Here is a 16,641-nt window from a genome sequence, read left to right on the forward strand (position 1 = left end):
TAGCCGTAAATATTTTCAGTGTTATCTCGCACGCACATGGAGGCAGTGCTTCAGATTGAGTGCCCACCCAGAACATGAAATAGGCATGCATATAGAGGAAGTAGGAGCAGCCCCGCTCAACTGCATGTGCAACTCACTATTCTTACCCAGAGATGCTTTCAGTGAGCAGACTGATAATAGGACAGGAGAACGGTGTAGGGGGTCAATTGGAAACAGTTTTCAGTGTGACAGGAACAGGAAGTGGTGAACAGAGCGAGATAAAACATGAGGCTTCTCTGTTCCTCTCTTTTGATACTGCCTGTACATCATCGTCAAATTCATCCGGCTTTGCCATGAATTTAACTTAAATCTTGAGGGAGTATTTTCAGCCCCCATCCTGCGTGGCACCTGCTTGATTATTTGAAGGCAAAATGACACAAAACCATGCTGGGACTGCCCATGGTGCCATGAAAAAGATACAGGAACTTAAAATTGTGATAGTGGGAGATGGAGGCTGCGGAAAAACATCACTTCTGATGGTTTATGCTAAAGGTGACTTTCCAGAGGTAAGAAGAGCATCCGTGCTGTACCTCATCTCTTGTATTCATTTATTATTAAAGATATGTTTTTATTACCATAATTGAGATGAATAATGTTGAACATTTATCTCAATCCAAATTAAGTAAGAAAAGAAGAAGCATTTCATTTGTTAAAACTTAGAAATAAGAAGAAATATAATATATATATATATATATATATATATATATATATATATATATATATATATATATTATAGCTGTATCATAAAATGGACATCTTTCTCTTGTGTGTCAAAAACAGAAATATGCACCGTCAGTGTTCGAAAAATATGTCAGCACTGTCTCTCTGGGAGGAAAAGAGATAAAGCTCAACCTGTACGACACAGCTGGTAAGACCCTTTTTATTAAAGCACCTCAATGTTGAACATCTTTGATTCATTTTACTTGTCAGTAGATTTCACATTATGTGGAGAAACCACTGGATGGAATAGAAACAGCACATAAACTAAATCAGATTGCAGGGGGGGGAAATACTTTTATATCTTTTTAAAATGTTTCAGTTCAGACATCCGGCGTCACAGAGGAAGTGGGATGAGTCAGAATATCATCAACTGTTGAGGAACTGAACAATATTAGCATATTAGTAACTACTAATAAGCTAAAGCCTAAATGAAGTAAAATCCCCACCAATAATAGAATAAGAATTATATTTATTGTACTATAAATTATTAATATAATATTAATAATCAATTAATTAATATTTCACAATACACCAACATCACAAGTTAATACTAGTCAGATTCTCAGTAACTTATGATTTGATAATGGAAATGTATTTCATATATACACAAAAAACTGCGTTATGTTTCTATCACTATGACCTAAATTAAGTATTGATTTGGTGCTGGTATGGATTTAAACAATACCCAGCTGCTGTATTTCTGTGAGGCATAAAACATTGGTACTCTATGTGAGCGGAAACGTTTTTAAAAGTCATTTCATTTTCAGGAAAACCCATGACAGACAATGCTAGCTGCTTATCTTCTGTAGAAATTGCAGCAGGGTGCCTTACATCAGCGTAAAAGGAAGCTGAAACCAGGATGTGGTTTTATACATCTATCATAACATGTGTGTGTCTTTGTGTTTTTATCTTTGTGTGCAGGCTGTTGTTTCCATTGTTGTTAACAATTGTATCCACACTTTTACATTCATCTGCTTACATGTATTATCTGCTTTCTTTTTTTTAGGACAAGATGACTATGACAGACTACGGCCGCTCTCATACCAAGAAGCGGATCTGATTCTAGTCTGCTTTGATGTGACCAACCCCACCAGCTATGAGAATGTCCTGATAAAGGTAATCGCTAAATGTTTGTAAATGATTGTGAGAGTCTGGTATGTTGGAGTTGGCTGCTTTCTTTTGTCTATGATTAACTCTTGCATGTGGACATTGACCCCCACATGCAGGACTCTTTTCTGAATGCTGTCAAAGTGCAGTCCTGAAGCACAAAGTCTGACAATAAAAAGAAGGGACAAACAAACGCCTCAGATCCTTAAAGTCTTATTTTGTTTCCCCAGTGGCACCCAGAGGTGAAGCACTTCTGTCGGGACACTCCAGTCATCCTGATTGGCTGCAAGACTGACCTCAGGAAGGATAAAGAGTGTGCCAGGAAGCTCAAGGCTACGAGTCAGGATCCCATCACTTACACACAGGTAAGGCAAGAAGGAGTGAGCAGACATTTAGTGATCTTTTAAAAACAGGCCTTTTGTTTGAGGTTACAGGATGTTAAGTACAATATGCAAGAGGAAGCACTCGAACCTGCAACCTCACTTAACTACAGTTTTAATGCAATAACACATCTCTTCCAAACTTATATTAAAGGATGACTGTCACCGTCCAAACAACCGTTTGTATATCAATTACTCACCCTGCGTTACCCTGTATTCTTTTTCTAGCATGCCTCCACGGTGAACGGAAAGATCTTCTTGATGAATTGAAGTAAATGGGGATGCGTTTAACAACAGCAAAACGTTATCAACACATCCGTTCTCTCTCACACAACTCGTGCAGCATAATCCAAGTCTCATTTAAAATCTCGAAATCTCTTTGAAAACACTTCCGCATTAACATTTACTTCAATTTATCAAGCCTTTTCTTCGAGTCTTTGTTTCCTGTAGAGGCATGTAAGAAAAAGTTTTCTTCAAGAATTCAAGGTAACACGGGGTGAGTGCTTAATATACAAATAAGCCATTTTGGGGGTGAAGTAATCCTTTAATCCCCTAATATAGTCTAATTCTTGGTGTTAATGTTGTAGGGTGAGGAGACCCGGCAGCAGATGAATGCAGAGCTCTACCTCGAGTGTTCGGCAAAGTATCAGGAGAACGTGGAAGACATTTTCCGGGAGGCCACCAAGAGAACTTTGGCCTTCAATCGAAAACAAAGGAACTGCAGGAGGAAGAAGAATTGTGTCGTTTTGTGAAGTCAAAAGTAAAGATTGGACATTTGGACATTCAGAGATCAAAGATGCTTGGCGTCAGAATGCATCCCCTGGGTGATAAAAAACACTTTGGGCCTCACTGAATCATCAGCCCTTTACCGTCACCAGAAAACGACTAATGACGTAACAGGAAAGACGATTTTGCAAGAAGCGGCAGAGTGTGGTGCAACTTGAAATGCCTTCTGTCGATTTATTTTGACTTTTGTATGAGACGTTTAGTATTTTTATAGTTTTTCCTCTAGTAGAAAGTTTTGCCGTTTCCAAACCTGTGCCTTTATTGAAATGTTTATACATTGTAGGAATTTGAACAGTTAGTTCTTGTATTGAAGTTTGTGTCTGAATCTGGTGTAAAAGCTGCTGGTAGGCAACAAATTCCCAGACAAAAATAGTAGAAATGCAATATATCATGGTACTGCAGCTTTAACAGTCTTGAGAACTTGATCATAACCCAACAGGGTTAGTTCAGTTCCAGTAAAACAAAACACTGAACTAGAGTTCGTTTTGAAGCCAAGTCAACGTGAAGCAGGACTCTTATCTGTACCAACAGCACCCACTAGTGTTGGACCCACTGAATGTGTTCAATGGCTGCACAAGTTGAGGTATTCACATTTTCCTCACAGCACATTGAAGGAACACTGAAATAAATGACATTTATTTTAGTCCCATTGCACAAAAACACAGACATAGCAACACTGTTGTTCATAAGGTGTTTAATTATTAATATATTGTTTTACAACAATGTACACAGATCGAGAAACTTAACCGTCTCATCGCTGATCCCACTCAGGCACCAGCTACAGTGTTGAAATGAACGATAAAAAAAACAAAACCCATTGTTTAACATCAGCTACATCATAAAAATGAGGAAATCAAGTTGTTTTGTGCATTCTGGCAGCTCGCACATCAAATGGAACATTTTGGTCTGTAATTTAACATGCTCCAATTTCCCCTCAATAAATGTGATGCATCAATATTTAGATTCTCTTCAGCATGGTTGCCTTCAGGGAAATGCCATTTATAAAAACAAAAAAAACAAAAACAAACAAACAAAACTACCATCTTTGGATTTTTCAAAAATAAAATGAATATTCTTTTGCTGTAACAGGCTGGAGGGAAAATAAGGCATTAGAGACCCGACATTGCTGAAACTTTTACACATGAAACAGGAACCAGAAAACACGACAGTGAACGAGAACATAAGCTCCAAGTTTTACCATGAATTAATTCATACAAATATTTCATTTAGTTATGTTAATTGGAATTCGATTAACAATCCAGCACTTTTTTTTGTTTTTCATCATCATTCTGTATCTTAGTCTCACAATACCGGCACTAATAGCAGCATTTGATCAGAATACATTTCTTCAACGTCACACAACAAGATGGGAACTACCGGCATGTGGTTTGTTTCAGCGCAGTAATGATGCATCTCGGTGCATGGCTTCGTGATAAAATGTTTGATAAGCTCGTAGGAAGAGTTAGACCATTAGTGAAAGATGATAAAACGATGTATTAAAAGGTGTTAGCATTATGTTAATGAGAACATAAACATGTAGTTCACATGGAAACACGATTTAAACCTCACTGGGAACAAGTGTTTTCTGTAGAGACAGGACACGTTTAAATGTGTTCATGTAGCAGCCAGATTACAAAGTGTAGGTGTGAGATCATAAAGAATTAACAGTTATGGCTTTTTGTAAACACTGAAGGGAGAAAGAAACAGTGTTCAATTCTCTTGTAGTTCTTTCTCTTTTGAGAAACAAAAAACAAAAAGCTGCCACTGACTCAGGAAAAGGAGGAGTTGTTTCTGAAGTTGAAGGGCAGTCAAGTATCAGGTTTATGCTTTTTTAAGTAGTTGACCTTGAAGTCTTGTAAAAAAGAAAAAAGAAAATACTGGTTAGCAGTGAAACAGCACAACAGGAAGTTCAGAACTACACATAAAAAGTTAGACAAATCCAGAAATTAAGCGCAGAACCAGAGACAGTTTGACCACTTCCCAGAAGTATGAAGTGCACGACAGACGTTAGGTCTTCAAAGCAAGGCAAACTAAACTCTGCTCCGTTGATCGATGCTACCTGCCCTCTTTTATTTGCATATGATTTGAACAAAAGGCTCTCGGAGAGATTCATGCGCAGACACAAACACAAACACATTCTTCCCACTCACTTTTTTTTTTTTTTTTTTTTTTTTATGTACAGGATAAAGCCTCAAACTGTCCGTGTGTCCCGTGAACGCACCACTTTGTGTTGTGACCTGACTGTGCAGCAACATCGACGACGAGTCATGAGAAAGCAGAAGCCTGTTGGCCACGTACTTTGACTGGACGGTGCTGCTGCCATCAACGCCTGAGAGAAACAGAGGTTTCAGCTTGGTCTCCTCCCAGCCTGATCGTACCAGGGTCACTCTATCAAGCGATTGTGCGCGTTACTCCAAAATAACTGGCCGTTGGTAAGAAAGTTTGTGTCTCAGTCCTTTTTTTGAACTATTTCCTGTTTTTTCTGCAATTTTTGGTTGACGACTTTCAACGTGGTGAGAAAATTTCCCAGGAATAGGACGAGGAAGGTCAGTGACAGCATAAATACCTAGAAGCAAAAGGAAAAGTCATGCATTCATTTGTAGCTATATCTGGCCTCGGATATGTTCAGTAGGTGACATTCTATCAAACACTACACCGGACTTTATCACAAGTCATCTCGATAGATAAAATAGAGTTAAGCCTGTGCACACAAGTCTGACACAAACTTCACCTCTTTTGACTTCAGAACCTCAGAGATCAACCCATATCGACAACTGCCTCAACTGTGCGGACATTGTTTACTGAGAGGCAAAATGCATTTTCTTTTAAAAAGGCAGTTTACGCCAAAATCAAAATACATATTTTTTCTCTTACTTTTAGCGCTATTTATCAATCAAGGTTGTTTTGATGCAAGTTGCAGAGTGTTGGAGATATTGGCCGTAGAGATGTCTGTCTTCTCTCCAATATAATGGAACTAGATGGCACTCTGCGTGTGCTGCTCACAGCGGCAAAAACACATTTGAAAAAAAAAAAACCTCAACAGCAATGCCTCTTTAACCGCCAACCGTATCCCCGCGCAGGAGGAAGCGTGCATCTACTCATTGACGAGAGACTCGTGCTCACTCGTTGGTGGGTGTAGTTCAGTAGAAAGAAAATAGTTCCTACATACAGTGTTCACAACAAGTTCTGTGGATTATCTCGAATACCCGGGTCACCATTTCTGGAAAGAGAGATTGCTGTCGAGTTTTATTTGTTTTTGACACATGGATCATCTAGTACCATTTTATTGGAGAGAAGGCAGACATGTCTACGGCAGATATCTGCAGCAGACATGTCTACGGCAGATATCTGCAGCAGACATCTGCAGCAGACATGTCTACGGCAGATATCTGCAGCAGACATGTCTACGGCAGATATCTGCAGCTTACACCCGAGACAAACTAGATTGATTAATAGCACTACAGGTAAGAGGAAAAATATGTTTTATTTTATTTTGGGGCAAACTGTCACATGCCTCTTGACATTTAAGCAATGGACCTGCCAGGGTGATCCTTACCTGCCACTCCTTACAGTCCTCGTGTCTTCCCAAGCGAAACAGGGTCAGGGAGTTGTAGAGCTGCCAAAACTGCAAAGGAAGAGAGGCATTATCGTTTTTAAATGTTGCTGCACACTCTGGTCGCACGAGCAAATTTCACTTTGCTCCACATCTTTCGCCTCAACTGATGCAGTCTCTCAAATGCTTTGAAAAACCACACACACACACACACACACGCACACACACACACAAGTGTGATATTAAACATGTTTTAAATGTTATGTTTTGACTTACATGGCCAAAAAAGAGGAATGGCAAAAGAAAAGTGAGGCCTCTCCACATCCACGACTGAAATCCCTCTGCGGAGACACAAAGCTGTAACAGCGACGTTGGGACGACACAGAATACTACACACATGATCGCCGTGTTGGTACCCAGATGTCAATTAGAAATGGTTTGAGAAGCAAATTCCCTGAGGTTCTCGAATTATTCCAACATCTGCTTGGCAGCACACGGATTTTAACGATTTAAACAAATGTCTCCCGTCTCTCACCTTTACCCTATTTTTCCAGACACGGTGTTGCAGATGGCTCAAGAGTTCAAACGATTGAAATGACTAGCACCAAAAATAGAGTACAGCTTACCCACTGTGAGGTCCAGCGGATTTCTCTCTCCCAAAGCTCGCAACCTGTATAAGCAGCCGCTCTGGTAGTAATACTGGAGGTACTGAAGAAAGCCTGGAGTAAAAGAATGACAGATTACAGCACAGCCAATACTGCCATGTGAAAAATTAGGTTCCCGTGATCTAATTCATATCTCAGTACTGGAAAGAAAATATTTTCTCGATTAAACCATTTGTCTAAAAAAACAAACTAAAAGAAACGCCAGACAATAGTGAAAAATGTGCGTCCCAGTTTCTCAAAGTCTAAGGTGATGTCATTATAAGTCTTGTTTTGTCAGTCCACAACCCAAATGTAATCAGTTTAATATGATATAAAACAGAAAAAGCAGGAAATCTCCATATTTGAGGCTGGAAACAGCATTTTCTGCCATATTTGCACGAAATATTACTTTACTGACAAATAGATAATCAAAACAGTGGACTACTATTATCATTATTTTTTCCCTTCTTTTATAATTCGATTAGCCATTGCAGCAAAAGTCAACAGCAGCCTGCGACGTGGAGCTTTGACTTAAAATGGAGTTATTATGTCCTCAAAACAAAAAAAGAGCCACCTGTTTTTGGACTGTTGGTCAGAAAAAACAAGACATTTGAAAAATGGCATCCACAGAATCTTCTGACATATTATTGACCAACTATTTAAATCAAGAAAATAATTGGCAGATTAATCAAATAAAGATAAGGATTAGTTGCAGTCCTAAATTTGGCTAGATAGATAGATATATATATATATATATCAGAGTACAAAGACACATATGTAACAGCAATTTCCCTTTATGTGAAACATCTGGTGTCAGCAACTGATGATGCAATACTGACAGACAGCACATGGCAGGGCGCCTCAAATATCCCAAAGTGTGGCGACACTTGACAGCAAAAAACATGTCAAATGCAATGTCTGCTAAAAAAGGTATCAAAGGAGGGACTACACGTTAGTCATTTTAACTACCGTACATCACACAAAAGGAAGAAGTTGATGCTGGTTTTGGAGGATGAACCACCTCAAGTTTGGGGAAGCACAATGTAAGAGTACATTCTTACTCTGATAAATGCAGAACGCGAGGAACTGGCTTCTGAACATCTGATACATGGGTCCCTCTGGCCTGTGAAAAGACACAAGGTTACACAAAAGCTAAAAAAAAAGGAACAAACTGTATCCCCTCATTGTCTTAGCAGTTTCTGACAACTACTCGTTTGTACAAAACAACGAGACACTAAGAGAAAGAGAAAAACTCACCAGGTGAGCATCACACCGGACAGAAAGGTGGATACATAATGGTGGGACACCCACCAACCTGAAATCCTGAAAAGCACAAGAGATTTGACATTGTATAACTTAGTGATTCTAAATACTTCTGCTATCATAATGTTTCAACAGACGGCAGTGCCTCTGGCTTGATGTCACAACACACCTGGAGCCATTGCTCATGAGGATGCTTTCCCTTATGGTCAATGTGCAGTAGTACCACACCAGCAAAAAGTTGAAGATTTCATCAGTGACTCTAAACAAAATAAAAAAGTAAAAGAGTCAACCACTCTTTAGATTTGAATAAGTTAACGACAATAGTGATTGAGGGGTAAAGTGTTCTCTCACCGATAGTTGAGAAAGAAGAGGCAGGTTATTGCTCCAAACATCAGGATTATAGTCATGTAAAGCTTGAACTTCTCATACTCTCCTTTATAGGCAAATCTATGAATAAATGGAGGTAAAACAATTAGATCAAACATACACAAATCCAGAGTCTAAACCAGATCTTTCACGCTGAATGCTTCACTTACTTCGCCTGGTTGCTGAGAAGAGTTACGTTCACGTTGCCCAGGACCAAATTCAGGTACAGCCTGGAAAACACAAAAAAAAACCTAAATATTAATAAATGATACTCACCGGCTATTATGTTGGGGTGAATTGTCGATATGCAAAAGTACTGACCCGTTTTTCTTTGGCAAATATGCTTCCATATCAAAAAACACATTTTCTTTCTCTTTGATTTGTGTTTTGATATCAGTTATTCGTTTCAAATCTTCCTCGTCACATGTTTGCGAACACCTGTGGAGAAAAGACAAAATGATCACGTTAACAAGAGGAGGAGGAGGAATATCTTTGCTCTCCATGAACTCAGACACAGCATCTTCGCTGATACGTCTCAGAGTGATAGAGAATATAATCATTTAGGAACGGCAGATAAATAGAAATATACCTTCATGTGTTTAACTTTGTAAAGAGAGTAGATTTACGAAGACAATGTCCACAAACAAAAGCACTAAAAACACGAAGACCACTTATTTTAAAGACAACAAAACAAGGAAATACTTTTTCACCAAAAAAAATGGTATCTTCTAAACAGGCTGATGAGCCATAAACAAATGATTAACTAGTGTCCTGAGACAGCAGTGTAAGCAAACAAGCTGAGAGTGAGAGTTTTGTCTTGATCAGAGAATACTTACTTGCTCAAACTGTGCCTTAGGTGTTTTAGGCATTTTCTCTGTTTACTGATGGCACTACTGCATGTTGTCTGAAGATTGGTGAGCTCCTCAAGTTTTTGTCTGTAAATTTTGTGAGTTTCCTGGTTATATCACACACACACACACACACACACACACACACACACACACACACACACACACACACAGTAAAGTCTACAGATTCTCAGTCAAAGCAAAGAATGTGAGAAATGTGACTTTCATGCATCATATTCCACTGAAAATACTTCTTTGAAAGAGTGAAAATTCATCTTAATCTCACACAAATCTTCGCAAAAGTTGCAAACCTCTAAATGAACAACATGGCCAATCAAAGGAAGTGTTGTTCTTTAAACAGGACAATCAACAGTGTGTAAATCACTAAATCTCTTCAAACCCACAGATTTATAAATATGTAATCTGAAAGGAAGCCCCTATAATGAATAAGAGACTGTTTCTTTGCAGGAGAAATATTTCACATTAGTTATTCACCTCTATGTGAGCTTCATTTAAGAAAATCCCCAAACAGTTGACAGTCACCTTCATCGGCTTTCCCTATGGAGCAGCTCCAGATTTTAAATTTTGATGGCATCACAGGTCTCAGTTTGTCTGGTACCAGCATGAGCAGAGGGGTGGTGTGCCACAGCACCACAGACCACATAATGCTTTTTAATTGTACCTGAAATGGAGCTGTATTCTTTCCGATTATCGACTTCCTACATTGTTGTTTCAAGTTAGCTAGCTAGCGAACGTGAGCTTGTGTGGTAATAATAAATGATGATGCATTCAATGACTTTGTTTGGACATTTACTCAAGCAGAGCAACAGCGTGAAGGTGCCTTTACGAGCTCAGGGTAACTTTGGTAGCAATCATTCAACATTAATTAATGGTCAGCTAAATTACTGTAGCTGCTCATTAGCCGCCTAGCAGCAACACAAGAAACCTGCTGCTAGCGTTAGCGGCTGTAACACACTGATGTTACAGTAAAGTCAAAGATGATCAAACATCCAGTGAGACATTGTCCATCCCTTAGATATTGCTTCCAACAGCACAGTTATTGGTTCAAAAGCTGCGTTTACAGCTGAGCTGAGAATTAACTGCGAATAGTAACAAGTCATCCAAACTAACATAGCGACTAGTAACTGTTAGCTGTCAGTGCCATCCACGACACGCTACGACCAGCAATATACCAATACATGATGTACTCGTTTAAGTGTTGTCTGTCACCTTTAATTGTTGGTGTTCCTCGTCGATTTCCTCCCACTCCGTCTGAAACTTTGGTTTGGACATTGTGGTACAGTAGATGATGTAGCAAGGAGGACGACTCCACAAGCTTCCACCAAGAAGCCTTTTTAAATGGGCTGCAAGGCGCATGCGCATAAAAGCCGCTGTGGTTGAACCTTATACACCCATGGGTTGAACCTGAAAACAGTAAAATACTATTTAAGAATAATTAACAAATCAATAAAAACGACATTGGCATCAATGGGAGCCTTCCAGACACATGTAACTCTATTTGTTAAATTATATTAATTAGGACTGCACCAACTACAGTAGGCTACACAATTCTGTTGCTAGGATACAACAAATGCTCGGCTCTCTGTTGGAGACACCAGCTCGTTAATTTAGCGTCTAACGTGTTTTCTTAATTTATTCGCTAGCTTCATGGCCTGAGTTTACAAGTGGACTGTGTTAAGTAAGTCATCCGCTTGGACACATCGCTAGGGTACAAGTACTTTGCTTTGAATGAGTGTTTGACAGCTTAATGTGGTCGGTGTTAAATTACACTGTTTAGTAGCTAACGTCAATTTACATAACTAACTAGCTAGTTGTTTACCTAGCTACCTTGTAGCTAACATGCTAATTTAAAAAGATTGTATTCAACTTTCCTAAATGCAGTGGTGTAAGTAAAAGTCCTGCATTCAAAATCTTACCAGTACAAAAGTATTAGCATCAAACTTTACTTATATTAACAGTTACCAAACGTAATATGTATTATATGACTGGATTTAATTAATTATGTGTTCATCACATCATTTTGTTTACTTGATGTACAGCTGGGCAGCTTAATTTATAATATTACATCATAATCTATTAGGCGTTATTATAAATATATTTAATGTATTACTATGTATTTATTAATGATGTGTTATAGGAATCTTTCAAATAAATGTGGTGTAGTAAAAAGTATAATATTTCCCTCTGAGATGTAGTGAAGTAGAAGTACAATGTGCATGGAAATATTCAAGTAATGTACAAGTACTTCAAAATTGTACTTAAGTACAGTACTTGAGTAAATGTACTTACACTCCACCATTTCCTAAATGTTGGTTTATTATTATTTATTTTCTTGTTTTTGCTTGATTTTTAAAAATTAAATAAAAATCAGGACTGCTAATTTTAAAAAATCATGTATATTCTTTATAAAATAGATATGGTCGAATGATAAGTAGTAACACATGAATTGTAGGTTGTGTGATGTTTTTGTTTAAACTGGTTTGTCACATGTGCGCACACCCTGCGTTGAAAGAAGGTCAATGTATTGTTAATATAGGGAGAAATTGGCTACCCAGTAGGTCTACAGCTTCATGGGTGTTACATGTTTTTTATGTTATAGGGTTTTCATCAAACTACGCCCAGCCATGCCATATTTTAAATCCTCAAAAAAAAATCAGCCATTGTCAACCTTGTGGGCTATTAAGTCACAGAAATGTGGACTGCGGCACACAGTATTCTCTGTCAATGGAAATGAATACTCTGGAGAGTGGCAGGACAACAAGAAGCATGGTGAGATTATTTTAAATGTGAGCTTCAACAAAAGCATTTGTTTATGAAGCATAACATACTTTGGCCACACTAGCTAACATATTTGCTTTTTTTTTTTTTTTTTTAAAGGGAAGGGAACTCAGGTTTGGAAGTCTGGTGCCATTTTTAATGGCGAGTGGAAATTTGGACAACGAGATGGATATGGTACCTACAGTGTGCTGCTCCCAGAAACACAGGAGTATGCAAAGAAGTACATTGGTGGATGGAAAAATGGAAAAAAGCATGTATGTATTTGATACACTGTTCATGCACACTGTAACACATGTGTTCACTCTGTGATATATGTTGCATCCTTTTCTATCTTTAGGGATATGGGATGTACCTCTACAACAACTCAGCAGTTTATGAGGGGGAGTGGAGTGAGGACTATCGGAGTGGCTGGGGAAGGATGTACTACGAGAGCGGAGATATCTATGAGGGAGAGTGGATGACGGATAAGAATCATGGACAGGGCATCATCCAATTTGGTAAGAACACTTTGCTTCACATACATGTTTTAAAATCTAAAATAGATTATAGTTTGATGGGGCAAGATGGTGGATTTGAAAATTTGACTTTTCAACTTGTGTCCAAGCAAATGGAAATTGGTATGAAGGCACCTGGGGAGATGGCAAGAAGAACGGTAATGGAAAGTTCTATTATCCTGACAAAGGCAAGCTTTATGAAGGCTTTTGGGTGGATGGAGTTGCAAAATGTGGGACTCTGTCTGATTTTGGGAGAAATGAAGCACCAACACCGACCAAGTATCCAATTCCAAAGGTACAACATTTTCACTGTGAATACTTCTGCAGCGTTTACAAGAGTTCTCTCACCACTTATGTGACACAATCAAATAATCACATACAACAAATCATGCACTTTTCCAATGCATTATTATGGATTAAAATATGAGCATATCTTTTTTTTTTTTCAAGCTACACCTGGTGGATATGCAGTTGGTTTTAAGCGAAGCCCAGTCAGCCTACCTTGAGAGGATCAACAGCAAGTTTCCACTCCACGACACACTCACAGACACCAAATAAAAAAAGAAAACTAATGGCATGATGACGTTCAGCTTTTTCAGTTTTGTTAAAATATTTACACCCGAATACTTTTTTCTTGTCTGTGCAGGAAACCTAAAAACATGTATATGGATATTTCAAATGAGTTGAAAACAATAGTGATATAATTTAAGTTTAATACTAGTATAACTAGAATATCCAAATGACACATCCACTCGCAGAGAAACACTAGTGTCTAATATTAACAAGTCCTCCACAGAGGTTAAAATGTGAGTGAGATTTCTCAAAAATTCTTAATTGTCAAAAGTCAAAAGGATAAATATAACAATTCGCCATGAGACAGAGCTGGCTCAGTTAGTAATCCATGTTAAGGATAAAGTCATCTCATTAACTTAAAATGTTTCATTTGCTAAATATTCTAGATGCGATGTGCTTAACTTGTGTAACTGATTGAAAATAACAATGTAGATATAATGTTCTCAAATAGTACATTCAAATTATTCAAATAATTCTGAAACTTTGAATGTCACTTGGTAAAACAGAGTTTATTTTAACATGACAGCCTGTGCTACAGATGTCAGCAAATAATAACTAATAATACTGTAGTTTTAGGAGCTGTTGAGTCAGTCAACACAAACAGTAAGCATTACAAAATCAGTTTGTGAACATTACAAGAAATGTAAACAGTGAATAAGGAGGAAAGAGTTATCTTGTGGTTTACAAAACACAACAGCAGTATATTAACAAATGCAGTGTTCACTGACAAACTGTAAATAAATGCAGCAGGCAACAGACAGGATTCCAGTAGGGTTCAGATGTCTCTGTTAGAGGACAAATCAAGCAACTAGTTACAACTTCAATTAAGACTTTCCAATTTCAAGTCACATGCATTACGGCAGATTTGTGTGTTCACATTTCAAACATGTTTCCTAAAAAATACAACTCTTTTCACAAATGTAAATTTTACAACAAAGAGGTGAGACATCTTCATTCCTGTAAAAATATTAGAAGCCAATAACGTGGCTTCTGGCTTGGAGATATCCCAAGCAGTCAAGAGTTCCACCATAGATGTGTATCCACCATACTTCACTATGGGAAATGTGAGCTTGGAGACTGCAAGATGGAAGACTCCCCTCTGTTGTCCAGCTCGTTCTGTAGCCTGGTGAGATTAGAGAGCTCCTCTAGCTCCTGAAACTGTCTGTCAGTCTTGTGGCTGACCAACGAGCGGTAGAAATGCACAGCAAAGACAATGAAGACTAAACCAAAGGGGACCATAATAGAGGTGGAGGTAATAGCAGCAGCCACACCAGCTGAAACTGTATCATTGCTGGAGTTTTTGGGCTTAACGGGCAAAAACTTGACCCAGCAGAGTAGAACCACCTCGGCCAGGAAGAGTAAAGTACCTATAACTGTCGAAAAACCCCATGCCAGTTCAATGTGTCGGTGCATCCGCTCGTGTGGGGACTCATTCACAGAGTTGATGTTGTGGACATTGCTGACAGCCTCTATATTGGGCAAAATGCAGGTGCTGACCATCAGAGCAAACAGGTGAACAGCCACAAGCACAGTGGTGCAGGCACTGAAGGCAATAAGGAGAGCCGGTGGATAAGGATAGCTGTTGTCCAGCTGCACTTCTACCATAGCCACCTGGAAAGACAGGATAGGAAGAGAACAGGAAACTACTTTATTGTATAAGATAAGATATACACTTTATTGCCTGTTGACACTAAAATGTGTCTTGCATCACATGGTCCAAACAATCAACAAAGAACATCTGTAAGGTCACCCTCCAGTAATTACAAATCTTACTTAATTAGCTAAGTATTAGCATGGTCCATTTTAGAATACTATATAATATATTGAATATTGAATAATATATATGAATATTTATTGATGTATTTAATGTTGCAGCTGGTAAAGGTGGGGTTTATTTCTCACTATATATATATACACACTACTGGAGAACTTGTACATTTCACCAAGGGATCAAACGTATCCTTATCCATAAATATACATCATAATTTGTTTGTTGATTATATTTTGTATTAATAATCAAAATCTGCAAACTAACTAAATGTACTAAATAAAGGTAGTGGAGTAGAAGGAAAATATTTTCCTCTGCCATGTGGCATAAAGATGGAAATACTCAAGTAAAGTACCTCACAATTGTACTTAAGTACAGTACTTGAGTAATTTATATAGTAATGTTATATTATTTCGAGCAAAAAGGGCTCAGCCTTTTGCTATATGACTGATGTACAAGAGAACAGTAAGAGGATGTTTTGAAGCAATATGTTACCATAGCAAATCCAGAAAGCAGAGCTGATGTTCGACTAGAAGCCTTCAGTTTAGCCCGGCTCAGGTACAGCTTCCTCCAGGACAGTGCTTGCAGTGAATGCTCGTTCAGACTCATGTTAGGACTGGGCGAGCTGCAGCGCTGGCGTAGTTACGTTGTTACCTTACCTTGTTACGACAGAAACAAGCGTTCAGCATGCCAACAGTGTAGAATTACAAAACATTAAACCTCGCCAGCTTACGGACATGCGGAAGCTATTTTTTCCACCAGCAGTCGTGTTGTGCCGCCTGCACCTTACATTACCCAGAAGCCTGCGCGATCCGAGGCGAACATCCGGTTGCATTTCCTCTGTAATGGCATTACAAATCATCCCTTAGTTAATACTGATGTAATTACCACGTTGAATGTGTAGTTATTGTAAAAATATATGTTTTTTGTCTATTTGAACGGACCATTACACCAGCCCACGTGACACACGTCATGTCCAGCAAACAGACATGAATTATTGCTGAATGAATGAAAATAGATGTGTTTTTTTTTAATAAACACAATCTATTTTATCGCTTTTTTGGTATGGTACAGGGCTAGACTATATGACAATAGTAGTTTAAACGCAATGTTTTTATTTCTGCAGACCACAACAAACAGTGATTGCTCTGATGTGATAAATGATGTTTCATCTTTGTTTGTAAAACCAGCTGAAAAGCTGTGAACTACTAACATGCCGTGACGTTGTCCAACAATGTTTTGGTTCCTGGCGGTGACGTAACACACAAAAACATGGTTCCCTTGTTTTGAACCTGAAAAGC

The 16,641-nt window shown here is 38.4% G+C and overlaps 4 protein-coding genes across 8 annotated transcripts; 2 read left to right on the plus strand and 2 right to left on the minus strand.

The window, feature by feature from the left end:
- The first annotated feature begins 129 nt into the window (after positions 1 to 129).
- On the plus strand, positions 130 to 3,989 carry rhof (ras homolog family member F). The gene is made up of 5 exons (XM_029444248.1): positions 130 to 545; positions 820 to 907; positions 1,766 to 1,875; positions 2,097 to 2,231; positions 2,834 to 3,989. Exons 1-5 carry the CDS (start codon positions 411 to 413, stop codon positions 2,996 to 2,998), a joined length of 633 nt encoding a protein of 210 aa, XP_029300108.1. The 5' UTR covers positions 130 to 410; the 3' UTR covers positions 2,999 to 3,989.
- tmem120b (transmembrane protein 120B) lies at positions 3,712 to 11,090 on the minus strand. 2 transcript variants are annotated; one of them, XM_029444244.1, is made up of 12 exons: positions 10,937 to 11,090; positions 9,695 to 9,813; positions 9,180 to 9,296; positions 9,029 to 9,088; positions 8,844 to 8,939; positions 8,662 to 8,751; positions 8,487 to 8,552; positions 8,291 to 8,352; positions 7,212 to 7,304; positions 6,862 to 6,926; positions 6,589 to 6,657; positions 3,712 to 4,884 (listed from the first exon to the last, which is right to left on the minus strand). In XM_029444244.1, exons 1-12 carry the CDS (start codon positions 11,087 to 11,089, stop codon positions 4,864 to 4,866), a joined length of 1,011 nt encoding a protein of 336 aa, XP_029300104.1. In that variant the 5' UTR covers position 11,090; the 3' UTR covers positions 3,712 to 4,863. The 2 variants fall into 2 exon arrangements, with proteins under 2 accessions (XP_029300104.1, XP_029300103.1); XM_029444243.1 differs by lacking the exon at positions 3,712 to 4,884 and adding an exon at positions 5,162 to 5,598.
- Positions 5,449 to 13,576, plus strand: morn3 (MORN repeat containing 3). Of its 3 annotated transcripts, none has more exons than XM_029444245.1 (6): positions 5,449 to 5,578; positions 12,327 to 12,496; positions 12,605 to 12,759; positions 12,843 to 13,002; positions 13,110 to 13,294; positions 13,450 to 13,576. In XM_029444245.1, the coding sequence occupies exons 2-6, from the start codon at positions 12,352 to 12,354 to the stop codon at positions 13,555 to 13,557; spliced, it is 753 nt and encodes a 250-aa protein (XP_029300105.1). In that variant the 5' UTR covers positions 5,449 to 5,578; positions 12,327 to 12,351; the 3' UTR covers positions 13,558 to 13,576. The 3 variants fall into 3 exon arrangements, with proteins under 3 accessions (XP_029300105.1, XP_029300106.1, XP_029300107.1); XM_029444246.1 differs by lacking the exon at positions 5,449 to 5,578 and adding an exon at positions 11,260 to 11,405; XM_029444247.1 differs by lacking the exon at positions 5,449 to 5,578 and adding an exon at positions 11,272 to 11,435.
- A 486-nt stretch (positions 13,577 to 14,062) lies between these two features.
- Positions 14,063 to 16,525, minus strand: orai1b (ORAI calcium release-activated calcium modulator 1b). Of its 2 annotated transcripts, none has more exons than XM_029444661.1 (3): positions 16,136 to 16,525; positions 15,836 to 15,999; positions 14,063 to 15,183 (listed from the first exon to the last, which is right to left on the minus strand). In XM_029444661.1, exons 2-3 carry the CDS (start codon positions 15,947 to 15,949, stop codon positions 14,626 to 14,628), a joined length of 672 nt encoding a protein of 223 aa, XP_029300521.1. In that variant the 5' UTR covers positions 15,950 to 15,999; positions 16,136 to 16,525; the 3' UTR covers positions 14,063 to 14,625. The 2 variants fall into 2 exon arrangements, with proteins under 2 accessions (XP_029300521.1, XP_029300520.1); XM_029444660.1 differs by having other exon boundaries at positions 16,078 to 16,525.
- Between the last annotated feature and the right edge of the window lie 116 nt (positions 16,526 to 16,641).

This window comes from Cottoperca gobio, chromosome 12 (genome assembly GCF_900634415.1).
Source record: "Cottoperca gobio chromosome 12, fCotGob3.1, whole genome shotgun sequence".
Taxonomy (NCBI): Eukaryota; Metazoa; Chordata; class Actinopteri; order Perciformes; family Bovichtidae; genus Cottoperca; species Cottoperca gobio.

Excerpts from the sequence above, each read along its gene's own strand:
- morn3 (XM_029444245.1), top strand. The coding sequence starts at position 12,352 with ATGCCATATTTTAAATCCTCAAAAAAAAATCAGCCATTGTCAACCTTG. Across the intron at positions 12,497-12,604 it reads GCAGGACAACAAGAAGCATG|GGAAGGGAACTCAGGTTTGG; the intron begins GTGAGATTATTT and ends TTTTTTTTAAAG. Across the intron at positions 12,760-12,842 it reads GGAAAAATGGAAAAAAGCAT|GGATATGGGATGTACCTCTA; the intron begins GTATGTATTTGA and ends TTCTATCTTTAG.
- tmem120b (XM_029444243.1), bottom strand. The coding sequence starts at position 11,089 with ATGCGCATGCGCCTTGCAGCCCATTTAAAAAGGCTTCTTGGTGGAAGC. Across the intron at positions 8,752-8,843 it reads CTCTTCTTTCTCAACTATCG|AGTCACTGATGAAATCTTCA; the intron begins GTGAGAGAACAC and ends TATTTTGTTTAG. Across the intron at positions 6,927-7,211 it reads TCCGCTGGACCTCACAGTGG|AGGGATTTCAGTCGTGGATG; the intron begins GTAAGCTGTACT and ends GTGTCTCCGCAG.
- orai1b (XM_029444661.1), bottom strand. The coding sequence starts at position 15,949 with ATGAGTCTGAACGAGCATTCACTGCAAGCACTGTCCTGGAGGAAGCTG. Across the intron at positions 15,184-15,835 it reads TGCTTTCTGGATTTGCTATG|GTGGCTATGGTAGAAGTGCA; the intron begins GTAACATATTGC and ends CTGTCTTTCCAG.
- rhof (XM_029444248.1), top strand. The coding sequence starts at position 411 with ATGACACAAAACCATGCTGGGACTGCCCATGGTGCCATGAAAAAGATA. Across the intron at positions 908-1,765 it reads CAACCTGTACGACACAGCTG|GACAAGATGACTATGACAGA; the intron begins GTAAGACCCTTT and ends TCTTTTTTTTAG. Across the intron at positions 2,232-2,833 it reads ATCCCATCACTTACACACAG|GGTGAGGAGACCCGGCAGCA; the intron begins GTAAGGCAAGAA and ends TTAATGTTGTAG.